The following is a 15,000-nucleotide window of genomic DNA, read 5'->3' as shown; positions in this document are numbered from 1 at the left end:
CCTGAGAGGGAATAATTACACGCTTTTTAAAATGTGAAGTGATGAAGTGAGTCTCAGCTTCCCTGAAGGAGCTGCACACACTGATCTTCATCTACACTCACTTATTCTGAAATTAGTCCCAGTTGACATTTGTTCTGCAGTTTAACTGAAGATCCCTGAGATAACGGAGAAGAAGAAACACAGTTGACATGACGTCGTGTGAAAGATGATTTATTCACATTACCTGCAAATCTGACCTGAAACATAACAAACTGTTCCTGATCCAAAGAAACCAGCTGATCAGAGTCACACAGAAACTGAGACTCGTCCCCGTCACATTAAACTGCAGCTGCCTCACAGGCTGTCCTCTTTTATTAGTAAATAGAGAAACCTGTTTTCTGTTGACACACACACACACACACACACACACACACACACACACACACACACACACACACACACACACACACACACACACACACACGGTTCCATATTAAGCATTTCAAATCCTTTTCGTTTCCAGAGTGTTTGTAGTTCCACCCTTTGTGAGGACTGGTTTCCATGGTTTCCATTTTAAACCACTGTAGTGACGACTCACCAGACGTGTGTTAGGGTTAAGTTTTGGATAAAAGTTCTACGATGTTGTACGCTGCCCTCCAGCAGACAGACAGGCGGGGGTGTAGATCTTCACCGTCTCATCCCAGGAACAGTCAACAACCTGCAGACAACACAAGCCACAATGTCAAGAAGCTTTCACACAAACTCTGTAAAACATGTCTCTACATTTCCTGTAGTGAGTGTCTGTGAAGCAGCAGCAGCAGGTTGTTGGGTCCCGACTCTGCTCACCAACAGGAACATGTGGGGAACATCAGGCGAGGGGCGGAGCCTGTAGAGCAGCAGGAGGCCGGACATGACGTATAAACTCTGCTGTGGAAAGATCAGTGTTGTTGTTTACAGCTCATCCACACCGGCGTCGGCCCTCATCACCAGAAGATCTGGAACCTCCTCGTGTTTCCAAGGTGACGTCTTCGTCTTCTACGTGTACGGCTCCTCTTCTTCATCCTGAGATGTTTGTGTTCTTCCAGTTTCACGTCCGTCACGTGTTAGAAACCTCATCAACACGTCCACTCGCTCTCTGGGAAGCTTCCACACATACCAGGGGCCTCACATTGATATCAATTCATTCTCGAGTCCAAGTGAGTGTCTGTAGAACCCTAACCCTGCCAACGTGGAGGAATAAAAGCTACATCTAGATATTCTAGGTGTCGTCTGAATGCTGGAACAGAAGCACCGGGGTCTGGGGCTTTTCTAAGTGAAGTAAAACTCGGTTTCCAGCTGAAATAATGAGGTTCTTTGTGCTGCAGGTGGAGAGATGACAGACGTTCAGTTCTCCGTCTCCTGCAACACTCACATCAAAGTGCTCCGTCTGAACTACCTTCCATTATCAGGTCTGGGACAAATGCATTTACAGAAGCTGGTCGACAGAATAAAACCTGTTTTTCTTCTTCCAGCAGCACAGAACCGACTCTGTCGCTGAAGTTTCCTTTGCATTCGACAGACGTCTGATATTTAGTGTGATTCACGTTCTTCTTTTCATCTCTCAGGACTAATGTTCAGACCAAAGATGCAGATGGACAGTAACAGAAACTAATCTGGTTTTTCACCAGTTAAAAAATGGATTTTAATGAACGGAGACGATTTGAATAAGAACACGGATCAATACAGAATAAGAAAGAATCGGTATGAGCTCACTTTATTTCATGTTTTCTGTGTTTTTTAGAACTTCTTATCCACTTCCGATGTTTCCAGTGTTTTTGTCACTGCAGATTTGAGTTATTTGGACAATTGTCCGAAGAGAACATTCGGTTCATACGCTCCTAAAGTCCTTATCTCAGTTCCAGTGTGTTTGTCTCTAAGTGTCGAGTTTAAGTGTCGCACACAGAGAGACGACAAATTACACCAGGTTTGGTTTGAGCACAAAGATGAAAACATGGTGGAGGTAACAGGGATTAACTGGGAATCTGAGCAGGAGCAAACCAACGAAGGCAAATCAGGCTGAAGACAGGAATTCAAGGTAAATTGATCATAAATCAAGTTCAAAGTATTTTTCTTCTTCCTCTGGAGCTCAAACTCGTCAGCAGCTGATCTGATGACATGAATGAAATACAGCTGCGTCTCCACCTCCACCATTTACTCTATAATCAGGGGGGACGTGTCTATCAGCTGAACGACATGCCTCTGTGCGGACGTGGCTATCATCTGACACACGCCGGCTGAAACAGCGAAACACCGGTTCCACTCGGCTGTATTCGTAGATGCGTGGTCACAGGTGTTAGAGCCTCCTTTGTGTTTGGTGGAGAAGGAGGAGCAGCTGCAGCAGGAGTGAAATCACAAAGACACGATTGATGGTTGGAATCTGAGACGTTAGAATCCGGCTCCTCTCTGCTGCAGGTTTGTCCTGCTGCATTCTGGGCTGCGGGGTCAGCTCAGCCAATCAGAGACGAGCCGTCAGCTCAGTCAGTGGAAACGTATTAACATGTCAGCGGGGGTTGTGCTGTGATTAATTATAATCACTGTGACGGACGGGATGCGTTTCAAATCCTTCAGGGTTTATTTCCACCTGTCATATCTGTTGACTTTGTATCATATAGACATGTTTACTCTCTGTGGAGAAGGCTGAGAGTACACAACGCAGTACACAACGCAGTACCAACGCAGATAGAAGTACCCAACGTAAGTCACAACGCAGTACACAACGACAGTACACAACACAGTACACAACGCAGTACACAACGTAGTACACAACGCAGTACACAACGCAGTACACAACACAGTACACAACGCAGTACACAACGCAGTACACAACGTAGTACACAAAACGTAGTACACAACACTGTACACAACGTAGTACACAAAACGTAGTACACAACGCAGTACACAATGCTGTACACGACGCAGTACACGACGCAATACAACGACATTTCAAACAAAGAGTTGCAGCTCTGATGTTTTAGATGGATACATATTGATTTGTTATATGTAGATAATTCTAACTGTAATTGTGTAACATCGTTTTACATCATGTGTTTGATCTGGACACAAACGCAGCGTCGTCACAGCCCCGCCCCCTGACCATCGGGCTTCCCTTCCCCTCCTGATTGGATCTCTGAGTCCGTGAGTCAACGAGCTTCAGGCCATGAGTAAGCAAAGTGGCTGTGCAGTGAGTCAGCCACTGAGAAGAGGGATGCCCGTCTTTAATTAACTTTAACGGCCGAGGCCACGCGCAGCGGCCAAGACTGCAGCAAAGCACAAAGAGAGAAACGACAAGACGCCTAACGAGGAGGGAGGAGCGGCAGAAAGAGGAGGAACACAAGGAGAAGGCTTCGAGACCAAAGGGAATAGAAAAGACAGAGAAAGTTCAAAGTCTGACGATTGTTCAAATGTCTCCTTAAAAGTCTCTTTCAAACAAAAAGGAGAAACAATAATTAACACATGAATGAGCTCGAGGCAGATATGTACGTCTGCAGCCGTCGTTCACGACAACACGCTCATTATCGCTGTTTGAGTCGTCATGGTAACGTGTGGAGTGGCACTTCCTCAGTAACAGTGTAGAAATGTTCACATGTCCACATGGTCTCAGTGTCCTACAGTTCACACAGAACTGTGTCCCTGAACACACAGCAGCTTCACATCAGGGTCAATGAGCCTGTTCACATCTCGGTTCACTTGGATCCAGTTCGGACAGAGAAGTGGGACCTGAGCCGAGCTCTGGTCCGAACCACCCGGGGTTCTGTTCTAACAGGAGAGAATAAATCCCAATGAACGAGCTGTTACACCAGTTCTGTTCTGCTTCTCAATCCCAGTTTAAATGTGGAAATCTCCATCATTTATCCAAATCCAATGTACATGAGGATACACTCCTGTATTAGAACCAGAGAACAGCACACTCCACCAGATCACTTCATATAGAACTGGACCAGATTCTGTGGTTTTCTACCAAATCACCAACCTACAGACCTGTGAAAGGTTGTCATGCTGCATTCCTGTATGATCCATTACCTCATCCTCTCTGGTCCACACACAGACACACACAGACTCACACAGACTCACACAGACTCACACACTCAAAGCACAGTGTGTGTGTGTGTGGTTTGGCCTGCAGTGCTGTAAAGAGGGTGATCCATCAGGCACATGTGGCTACACTTGAATAAGAACAGACACCACAACAGTGACGGAGAGAGAGAGAGAGTGTGTGTGTGGGTGTGTGTGTGTGAGTGTGTGTGTGTGTGTGTGTGTGTGTGTGTGTGTGTGTGTGTGTGTGTGTGTGTGTGTGTGTGTGTGTGTGTGTGTGTGTGTGTGTGTGTGTGTGTGTGTGTGGGTATGTGTGTGTGTGTGTGTGTGGGAGAAACAAGAAAAGGGCGAGTGGTTAGAGCAGAGGTTATAAGTGTAAGTTAGTGCTGATATCAGGAGGAAATTAAAACAAATGGGGAAAGAAAGGACAGAAATAAAGATGGAGGTAAAAAGATAAAAGCACAACTAAAAGAAAGAGGAGACAAAGTGTCGCAGGAGGAAGAGGAGGAAGAGGAGGAAGAGGAGGAGGGTTTGATATTGAAACTGAAGCTTCACAGTTCCCAGCAGATTACCTGATGTCAGGGTAACTGAACAGGCAGCCATGTTTTATGGAAATGAGGAGAGAGTTCACTGGAAGTTCTCACAACAAAACACTAAGGCAGCAAAATGTTATAAAACCAGTTAGTGCAGCTGGAGACTCACAACACGTGTGGTACCGCAACAAGGAGGAGGAGCCTGTGTGTCCTCTGGCTTCTCATCCACAGTTTACATTGTCATTTAAATCAAGGAATCTTTAAACAATCATTCTGGACAAATGTCTCCTACCGTTCTACTTCCTAAGAGTTAAACACAAACCTCTGTATGACTCCAGCAGCAGAAAACTCATGTTCAGTGCTTCCTGTTTGAGAAGTGGAGAGCTTCCTCTCCACTGCAGTAATGAATCCTGTCCACACACAGCAGGTGGACAGACTGTTTAAATGAGGATCTGTTCATTTGAGAGAAGCTGCTGGACGTCCTGGAGGACACGTGAGAGGATGATGTTAGAGGAATAAGTCAACATCCTCATTCAGTCCTGGAGTTCTGTGACATTTAGGGTGACGACCCAGAACCGTTCTCTTTGGAGACGATTGTTTGAATCTATCTGGAGGTGAGATCCCCTGAGGACATTAGAGTTAGACGTGAAATATGAAACGTGGAGGAAACAGGGGCGAGAGAGAGAGAGAGGGAAACAAGATGGAGAGACTGAAAATAGGAAGGAGATCTGGTCTGTGACGTCAGTGTGTGTGTGTGTGTGTGTGTGTCTGTGTGTGTGTCCTCGTCACAGCTGTGTGTGTCAGTGTGTTATTCTACAGCCTGTTTCCTGTAACGACAAGTCCGATAACAACAGGGCTAACAATACAGCTCATTACTGCTGCTCTCTCACACACACACACACACACACACACAGACACACACACACACACACAGCTTATTATCTGACACCGTTCAACACACCACTGCATTGCGTTGTCTCAGTTCTTGTTCCCTGTGCAATGACAATAAGAAATAATCCAATCTAATCTAAAACACTGTCAGATTGAAAGCGGGAGCTCGGCAGCTCGCCCTCTGTGATTGGCTGCCACAGGCTGTTTACCGTGACGCCACATGGTGACAAAATCAAGTTGCATCCTTAAAAGATCAAAACCAACAACTGCCCTTCCCTTCAGTTGTCCCTGGACAGTCACAGGGTGATGGACCCTAAGGACTGTATTAAATGTTCCTCTTGACCTGAACCTGACAAACGGGAGCAGCTGGTGTGTTGGACAGTCGACTCGTCTCCGACTGTGGAGACTCACAAGGATGTGATCTGTTTATCCTCTTCACTGAAGCACAGCGCAGGGTTTGGAGTGAAAGCATTTTAAAATCTGAACATGAAATCAATAAGTGCTGCTGTCAAACTGAAAAACGACACACTTGAGTAAAGAGGAACAAACCCATCACAGGTTGATCTTCAGAGCGTAATGAACAGAACTGAATCCAGCCGCCGCCTGAAGCTAGAGAGGCTGTTTTGATTCATTGTGATAAGCAGCGTACGAACCACTGGCTGCTAATGGGTTCCAGCATTCACAGGCTCCCCTGTTCAGGTGCTCGATCAGAGGGAAATATCACATCAACATTAAAGTGCCTGAGGCGTCTGAGGGCTGTTTTGAACACAGCTCAACTTCATTGAATCAGTTTAAGATTAAAAAGACTGAAAAGGACCAATGGCCTTGGTTCACAGACGGAAGCTTCAAACACAACTGACGCTGACTCCACCACTGATGTCCGGATACAGACGTCTCAGGAGGAGCATTTAAATCCTGACTTCAAGTTGAACTACGACCTGACAGCGCCCGTCCAAACAAACTGAATGAGGCGCGAGTGGCCTTTTCAATTCACTGCTTCTTTACCCCCCCACACTGGAACATGCAGCCGCCTGACAGCCAAGTGTCAGTGTGACGTCAGTCGCCTCACGAGTCCACAGATCGCTGGTTCAACAGAAACACACACACGGAGAAACCGGACACAGACACAGCGATTACTCCATGGTTAACCACGCACTTGTGTGTGTTACCTGGTTGGGGATGTGCAGGTTGAAGTCTAACCCGCAGACAAACTCTGAGTGATGTTCCACCGTGTCCAGAAGAGGCTGCTCCCTGCTGTGATCCCAGAACCTGCACACACACACAACACACAACTTTACCAAAGATAGAAACTTAGAAAAGTTAAGATCTCAAACACAGAGGAACAGAACAGAAAACGTGACCACATCATCGACTGCAAGTAAAAGGACAGGATGACTGTACGTGTTCGATCTGTTCAGGAGGCAACGCGAGTAAAACCAATGTGTGTTCACATCAAGACGTTTCCAGACATGAAGGAGTATGTGTTTCTCATCTGAAGCAGCAGCAGATTGTCGGCGTCTGTCTTTTGTTTTACCCTGAGCTGAGGTCTGGGACGAGAGGCGTCCATTAGTCATCGCTTTATTCAAGTCAACATTCCTTACAGCTCTACAACAAGTCAGGGTTTTAAAATGTTTGAATCAAGGATACGTTGATATTTTCATCCAGTACAAGAAGCTAAATATCAGCTGACTGACTCTGTGAATGAAAACAAGGTTTAATACAAAGAAGAAGGGATGAAGATAGAGAGAGGGAGGGAGAGATAGGTTCAAAGATATAAAGGAGAAGGGATGAAGAGAATAAGATCCTGAAATATAGAGATGTAGGAGAGAGAGAGAGAGAGAGAGAGAGAGAGGTAAAGAAATAGAGGGACAGTAAAACTCGGCCTCCAGACCTCGGACAGCAGCAGCCAATCAGACTAATTGAAAGACTGTTTCTCTCCCTGCTCTTCACAGAGTGGTGTGTGTGTGTGTGTGTGTGTGTGTGTGTGTGTGTGTGTGTGTGTGTGCCAAAGACCTGACGCAGCAAACACTCCCTCCAGTCTCATCCACTTTGCAAATGTAATTAAATCATTTTCAGAGGGAACACTGCAGCTCCCATTGGGCTCCATTAGGCCAGTATTAGTACACACACACACACACACACACACACACACACACACACACACACACACACACACACACACACACACACACACACACACACACACACACACACACACACACACACTGAGAGATGGGTGTCTGGGGAGGGTCAACCATTGATAGATATTATATATTGAGTGAGTTGTTGGTGTAAATCATTGTTCACACTCACTTTCCTCGTGTGTGTGTGTGTGTGTGTGTGTGTGTGTGTGTGTGTGTGTGTGTGTGTGTGTGTGTGGTACAGTGCTGCAGTGCGGACATATTCACTTCCAGGCCTAATGAGCAGAGCGTGATTTGCGGACTTCGGTGCTGATTTATAACTCAAACTTTCGAAGTTAGGAAAAAATACATTTCAGAAGTAAACGTGTCGACCAATCAGCACGAAGACGCGTCAGAGATGAGACGTCTGACACGATATGAACTTTATTTATTTCCCTGACGAGGTGAAGAAACAGGATTCAGCAGAAGTTTCAGATTTTTCTCTACGTTTGAGCGACTGACGTTGGAGCAGTGATTGACAGGTGTTCTTTAGCCTGTTAGCATGCTAACGAAGGGCTGTCGACGGTTTGTCATTTGTATGATGTTTTTCTTTCAGCGGAACATGATCATCCTCGATTTAAGGAGAGAAAACCTTACTTTTCAATAATTGTGTTCTCGCTGGAGCCTCGCTTTTGTTAAACAATGACAAAACGTACTTTTCTGAGCAGTGGAGCCATCAAAATACTGTAAATATATATATACTGATATACTGTGTATATATATATATATATATATATATATATATCAGTGTAATTTTATGAAATAAGCACAAAGTAAGAGTTTGTGATAAATCAAGCAGAAACGTATGCGCAGGAACACATTCATCACTCAGTCTGGAGAAACGTAATGAAGTGCAGAGTCAATAAAGAAATCTGAACAGAAATGAAAGTGTTTGTTCAGTGCGTTAAGAGGCAGGAGCAATAATCCTGCAGCTGAGAGCCGCTCCTGCTTTGATTGGCTGCGTAAAGAGAGCGATGACTTACTGTCGGCTGACGGGAGTCGGCTTTTCAGACTAATTATCTGAACGAATGCAGCAGACTTTTATTTCTTCTTTGCTTATTTACACCTTGTGGGTCCTGAGCTTCCAGGTTTAAACCCACGTGCAGGTTGAAGGTAGAGAAGAAAGGATCAATGAACCGACTGGTGGAGAGAGCGGCCTGTTATTTGAATGCTTATTAGCTATCGGCTCAAATGAAGCTGATCTTCATCTCATCTCGTGTTGCAGCGGATCTGCTCTACGACATCTGACACCAGGGACCTGTCTGCTCGCCACCACAGAACCTGGGACGCTGCAGATCTCCCCAGCAAGCATTGCTATGTCCTGTTCTTAGTTGGTTTTATTCTTATTTGTTCTTAACTCTGTAAAGTGGCCTTAGAAACCTTGGGAGAAGTTCTATAAATCCAAGATGTTATTGTCCAGGCCTTGTTTTACAACAGCAAATGTATTGGATCAGATCTGTATCAGCAGATATGTGACATTTAAAGAATCTATCAGCAACGATTGTGATCAATGAGACGACAAAGTGCTTCACTGGTTCCCTCTTTTCAACATTTAACCACATTCAAGTAAATCACAACTTTCACTTCTGAAAACGAGCAAAAAAACAAGAAAAGACAAACGATGAATCTAGAAAAGAGGCGACGGATAAATAATGAAATTAGAAAGAAGATAAACTCATGAGATTATTTTGATATAAACTGTGATGAAGTGAAAGATTTTCACTAAAACAAGCGACTCACATGTTTAGAGTGTGTGTGTGTGTGTGTGTGTGTGTGTGTGTGTGTGTGTGTGTGTGTGTGTGTGTGTGTGTCCAGATGACTGTCCCAGTTAGACAAACACTGTGTTATTTGTATAAATTAGTCTGTGATGTCTTTTGTCCGTAGTTTCCATGGGAGGTAATTATTTAGCGTCTATTGTATTTCTATCTGTGGAAGCCTCCATTCACCTGTCAGCTTTGTGTGTGTGTGTGTGTGTGTGTGTGTGTGTGTGTGTGTGTGTGTGTGTGTGTGTGTGTGTGTGTGTGTGTGTGTCACTTTTACTATGAAACTCATTAAGTCACAGAAAGAGAGAAACACAAATGAACAGTAGAGCGTTCAGAAGTGTAAACAAAACCAAAATAAAAAGACAGAAAGAAAGAGCGAACGACATGAAGACGGAAAGAGAGAAAGAGCTGATGTCAGCGAGGACTTTAATTGAAACAGGAAATGAATGTTCCCACAAACAGATGAGCAGAACACGTTACCTCAGACAAACATGACTCTGATTGGCTCTTAAGGTACATGTGGTTAACATGACACGTGCACTGATTCCACAAAACTGAACATAGTTAGTTCAGCATCACACGCTGGTGAATGATGACAATTTATATGATGATAAAAGTCAAAGAAATAACTTTGATCTAAAACATATTGTGACTCCAGGCCACAGTGAGAAAGGTCAACCCCCAGAATCCTCCACTGGAAACCCAGATTCAATACGACGACTGAATAAACAGAAGAGAGCAGAGGGGCGGAGGGCAGGAAGCGAGGGATGACAAGGGATGAATAGAACCCTGTGTGTACATGTACAGTCATATGTGCCTGTAAAGCAGTTTGTGTGTGTCCTGAAAACACAGGAAGGCAGCAGGTGTGTGATGGAGTACAGTGATGACACATCACACAATCACAGATCCACGATCAAATGATTCAAGATCCACGAGATTCACATTTCAGGATTTGCTCTGGACATTTTCTGGAACTTTTCCTGCAGCCTCCAAGTAAAATGTCTGGGAAATGTCAGCGAGTGAACATATCTAATTTTCAATTTATATAATTGCACTTTAATTCGTACAGTTTGCTTTCTTTTATTAATTGTCATTTATGTGTGAGTCTCTATTTTTTATCGATCTAAAATGTGTATTACCAAAATGAATATACAATAATAAAACAAATACCTAAGTGAATACTTTTGATTTGAGTCGTTCTCAAAGACATTTAGTTTGATGTTGTTTCGATATAAAGTCTCCAACAGGAGCTCAGATCAACAGAGAGGAAGACGAGGGGCTGACGAAGAGTCTCCTGTTAATGAGGTGATTAGAGCCTCCAGCTGCAGCATCGATCATTAGGAGTCATGATTGATGCTGAGAGGGTTCAGACATGACCCCCCCACACACACACACAGAGGGGGAGTGGTGGTCCTGCCTCAGTCCCAGTCACGATGTCTTATTAAGATAACAGCTGAACGGTTTGATCGCAGCTTGATGAATGGATTCAAGTTGATCTCAGAGCTGATTATTACAGATTGAATCAAAGATACACGGAGACTTGTTCTCGAGAAACGTTAGCGTTCACATCATCGGGGTTTTCCCTCAGGCCTTTTAACGTTGTCCTGGTAGATGAAGTCTCTAATCAGCAGCTCCAGAGCTTGTGTTTTTTAGCTCCATGTTTGGTCTCCACCTCCTGAGGGAACATTCAGCTTCGTTATCTGCTAAATGTTCATCAGATAAAGAAGTGAAAAGTGTCACAATCGCCCCCTGGTGTCAGGCTGCAGTATAGGTCATAAACCCTCCTCCTCCATGTTAGCAGATGGGACATGGACCAAACTAAAAATCAAAGTAGATGTGAAATAAATGTTAAAGATGTTTCTGTCATTTCAGCTCGTTCTTCTCTCTCTGATGTTTGTTCATGTTTCTGATCAGTTTGGTTTGAATCAGTTATTTGATGATATAAATACAAGCTGAGACTCATGATTGACAGCTGAGACTCATGATTGACAGCTGAGACTCACTCCTGATTGGATGGGCAGGTGTATGGGCGGGACCTTGATACTCTGGCTCCACTCAACGATCTGCACAGACTGACTGTAAATTACGTCATCACCACATCATGGCAACGTTCTTATCCGTTTACACTCTGTTATATTTTGGCTTCATCTCTGGACAGTGGCAGCAGAGACGTGTCGTCCATCTTGATTTACAGTCTATGGTCTGAGACCTTATTCATTTTTAGTTGGACAGACGTGCGACCAATCAGAGCAACGGTTAGCGTTGGAGCTGCGTCAGCTCACTGGGTCTGTGAATGAGCGTTGTGGTATTATCGGACTCAACAAACCACATGAAAGATGATGCTGATGTGAGCTCATCGGTCTGAGGATCTCCAGCGATCACACTCTCAGTCATCTGTCTGTCACTGAGACTTTCTTTGTTCCAGTAGTTTTTGACTGAACGCCTCAAAATGGCTCAATTCAACTTCTGCTGTTGTAGAAGAGACTCTAAAGTAAAGATGGAGGGATGATTGCTGACAAGCTAAAGAGGGATGATGCTGGAATAATAAGTGGGGGAGGAGGAGGAGGAGAGGAGGGGGAAATACCAAAGGGATCTGTGCCAAACCTTGTGTTTTATTGATCCAGGCTTTTCATTGGCTCAAATACTCTATGCTGAGTACCGATTTCATTATAGGACACACACACGCACACGCACACACACACACACACACACACACACACACACACACACACACACACACACACACACACACACACACACACACACACACACACACACACACACACACACACACACACACACACACACACACACACACACACAAGAAACGTGTAGAACTCTGCCGCGGCCACAGAGGCACCTTTTCTAAGGTGTGACAACAGCCTCTGTGGTAATGATCCTTAGAAATGTAGCAAACCACGTTTATTTTCCATGAAGAAGAAGAAGAAGGAGGAGGAGGAGGAGGAGGAGGCGAAGGGCCGGAGGCTGCAAACAAAGTAAAAGATGACATATGGCATAAAATGAATGCATAATAAATCTTCTGGAATCCTTTGCACGGGGGAACCTTCCTGAGTACAAATGCTCTTTTTCAACATTGCACCTTTTTCCTGAAGAGGAGTTAGAAGTGAGGTTAAAGCGTCACATGCATCTGACAGACCACTGCTGCTACGCTCACTCATTACAGTTATGGAACATGCAGCACTCAGCGATGCTTCCCTGACTTTATACACATAATAAATGTGCAATTAAAACCATCTGGGAAATGAAGAAAATTCATTTTGCTTCTCTTACGGTTAAATGGTTTTTTTTGCATTGCTATCTCATTTGCTTGTGGAATTAACCTGTGATACCTGGATACCTAATCTGAATAATGCAAGTGAACCATCACGTTGTAATCATTGGCTCTAACTCCGTCTCTTCCAGTAATCACAACCTGCAGGTTAACTCCTCCACAGCTACAGATAAAGAGTCTGTCGAAGGCTCCAGGGCCTCGCTAACAAATGACTAAATAAAGGTGGACCATAAAAATGAAGCCACAATATCTCAGATACAGGTGCTGCAATTATATCACATGCACAAGTTTGGTCTGTGTCCCATCTGCTGACATGGAGGAGGTGGGGCTTATGTCCTATCATCAAAAGACACGGAGCGAAGGGATGAGATGGAGAAGCAGCGTATTCTCGTAAGAAACACAAAAGGCGCTCTTGCTTGAAATTACGGATTTTATTAAGCCGGCCGCTGCAGCTCAATAAAGGATCAGCTCATCCGCTCACACTCCACTTGACTTTATCACACAGTATCACACCGTGTCCTCGCTGTCATTACCTCTTCTACCACGACACCATCCACCCACTGTGGCTGGTAATTGAAAGAAAAGGAGCGTAAGCAGAAACACCAGATCACATCTTAACCTCTGCGTCAGAAAAGTGCTGCTACAAGTCTCTGAATGCACTTCACAGGCCGACCAGCACCACCAGCTCCAGGAGAACAGAGAAGTGCTGCGGAGTCAAATCAATATCCAGGTTATTTGTTCAGGCGAGACGTCTGAATAAGCTCCCGGGGGTTTGGATTCAGTCGCACTCATTTGTTTCCTCACGGATTTTTATTATAAATTATGTTACTCGCACACGAGAACCTGAAACAGCCTCATTCACGAAAAACACGTCTGAGGTTTCTTAGACGTTTCTTAACTCAACCACAACAAACACCCACGAGTCCATCACCAGACATCCATCACACAAAGTTTACTAAGTGCCTGATGTCCGGAGAGAGAGAGAGAGAGAGAGAGAGAGAGAGAGAGAGAGAGAGAGACTGCATGAGAGGAGAGGAAGAAGAAGACAGAGGAGGAGGAGGTGAAGAAGATGAAGAGGAAAAGAAGAAGAAGACAAGAAAGTGAAGAAGGAAGAAGAGGTGGAGAAGGAGATGAACAAGAGCGAGAGAAAGGTGGAGGAGGAGGCAGAAGAGGCGGAGGAGAAGAAGAATGTAAAGAAGAAAACAAGAAGATGAAGAAGATGAGGAAGAGGAGCATGAAGAAGAAGAGGCAGCAGTGATCCTACCTGACAGTGAAGTCATACGAGCAGGACGCCAACACCGTCGGACTGAACGGAGAAAACTGCAGAAGAAAGAATAAAAGTGATTTAATGATCTTCACATAAACACTAAATTAAAATATCAACGGTTTTCTTTTATGATTGATGATTCTGAAGAATATTCAGGTTGTTGATTACTGATCTGGTGAAAAGTATTAAGTTCATAAATAAAGACACGGCTGCAGTGTTGAGTGTGAAAAGGAGAAACTGCTTTCAGCTCAATACGGTGGATTCACAGGCATCACTGAGTTTCACACGTTTTCATCTGTGCTGAACGTTCTGATGCTGCCGAGCGTCAGAGGGTTTGAACGTTAACGTTTCTCTTCTGCAGCGAGTTCAGCCACCGGCCACTAAGCACTCAGAAATTAATTTGTTCCTTCATGTGTCCCCCACTCTGCCTCTGACACTTTCACCTTCTTATCAGGAAGCCTCGTTTCACACCTTCCTCCCGTCTCTCGCCCTGTTTCAGATTCCTGCTGATGATGTTGCTGGATGTTAAATCTCTGACAGTGAACAGCAGCGACGAGCAGAAAAGATCCAGTTCAGGAAAGTGACGCTCACAGATTCTGTTTATTCTCAACTCTGCTGCTGCTGATGGTGAATCTGCTCCAACAGTGAAGTCAATACGAGATCTGCAAACACACAGTGTCAGACGGGTTCTCTGGATCGATCGGTGACACCTGAAAACCCCGTCTGAGCTGCTTTCTACTTCCTGTCTGCAGTGTGTGTGTGTGTGTGTGTGTGTGTGTGTGTGTGTGTGTGTGTGTGTGTGTGTGTGTGTGTGTGTGTGTGTGTGTGTGTGTGTGACATGTTCCTAATCTGAGTAACTGGGATGTGTTTGGCTTCCTCTGCAGCTGTCTGTTCTCTCACACACCCACATACAGTGTGTGTGTGTGTGTGTGTGTGTGTGTGTGTGTGTGTGTGTGTGTGTGTGTGTGTGTGTGTGTGTGTGTGTGTGTGGTCTTATTAGGTCCATTTAAGTGGGTGTTTTGAT

At 44.6% G+C, this 15,000-nt stretch overlaps 1 protein-coding gene across 2 annotated transcripts in view; it reads right to left on the bottom strand.

Moving 5' to 3' along the window:
- Positions 1-194: 194 nt before the first annotated feature.
- The window catches only part of pex7 (peroxisomal biogenesis factor 7), a 23,775-nt gene continuing 8,969 nt past the window's right edge, over positions 195-15,000 (bottom strand). The window contains exons 8-11 of one of the 2 annotated variants that reach the window (XM_035143616.2): positions 13,974-14,029; positions 6,644-6,743; positions 578-697; positions 195-377 (exon numbers count right to left, since the gene is read on the bottom strand). In XM_035143616.2, the coding sequence (XP_034999507.1) occupies positions 614-697; positions 6,644-6,743; positions 13,974-14,029 (240 nt within the window). In that variant the 3' untranslated portion in view covers positions 195-377; positions 578-613. Of the gene's footprint in view, positions 698-6,643; positions 6,744-13,973; positions 14,030-15,000 lie in introns of both variants that reach the window. The other variant, XM_035143615.2, reaches the window with a different exon arrangement.

The sequence above is a fragment of the Hippoglossus stenolepis genome, chromosome 20, assembly GCF_022539355.2.
Source record: "Hippoglossus stenolepis isolate QCI-W04-F060 chromosome 20, HSTE1.2, whole genome shotgun sequence".
Taxonomy (NCBI): domain Eukaryota; kingdom Metazoa; phylum Chordata; class Actinopteri; order Pleuronectiformes; family Pleuronectidae; genus Hippoglossus; species Hippoglossus stenolepis.
The sequence above is the reverse complement of the archived record's forward strand: the minus strand, read 5'-3'. Positions and strand labels throughout refer to the sequence as shown.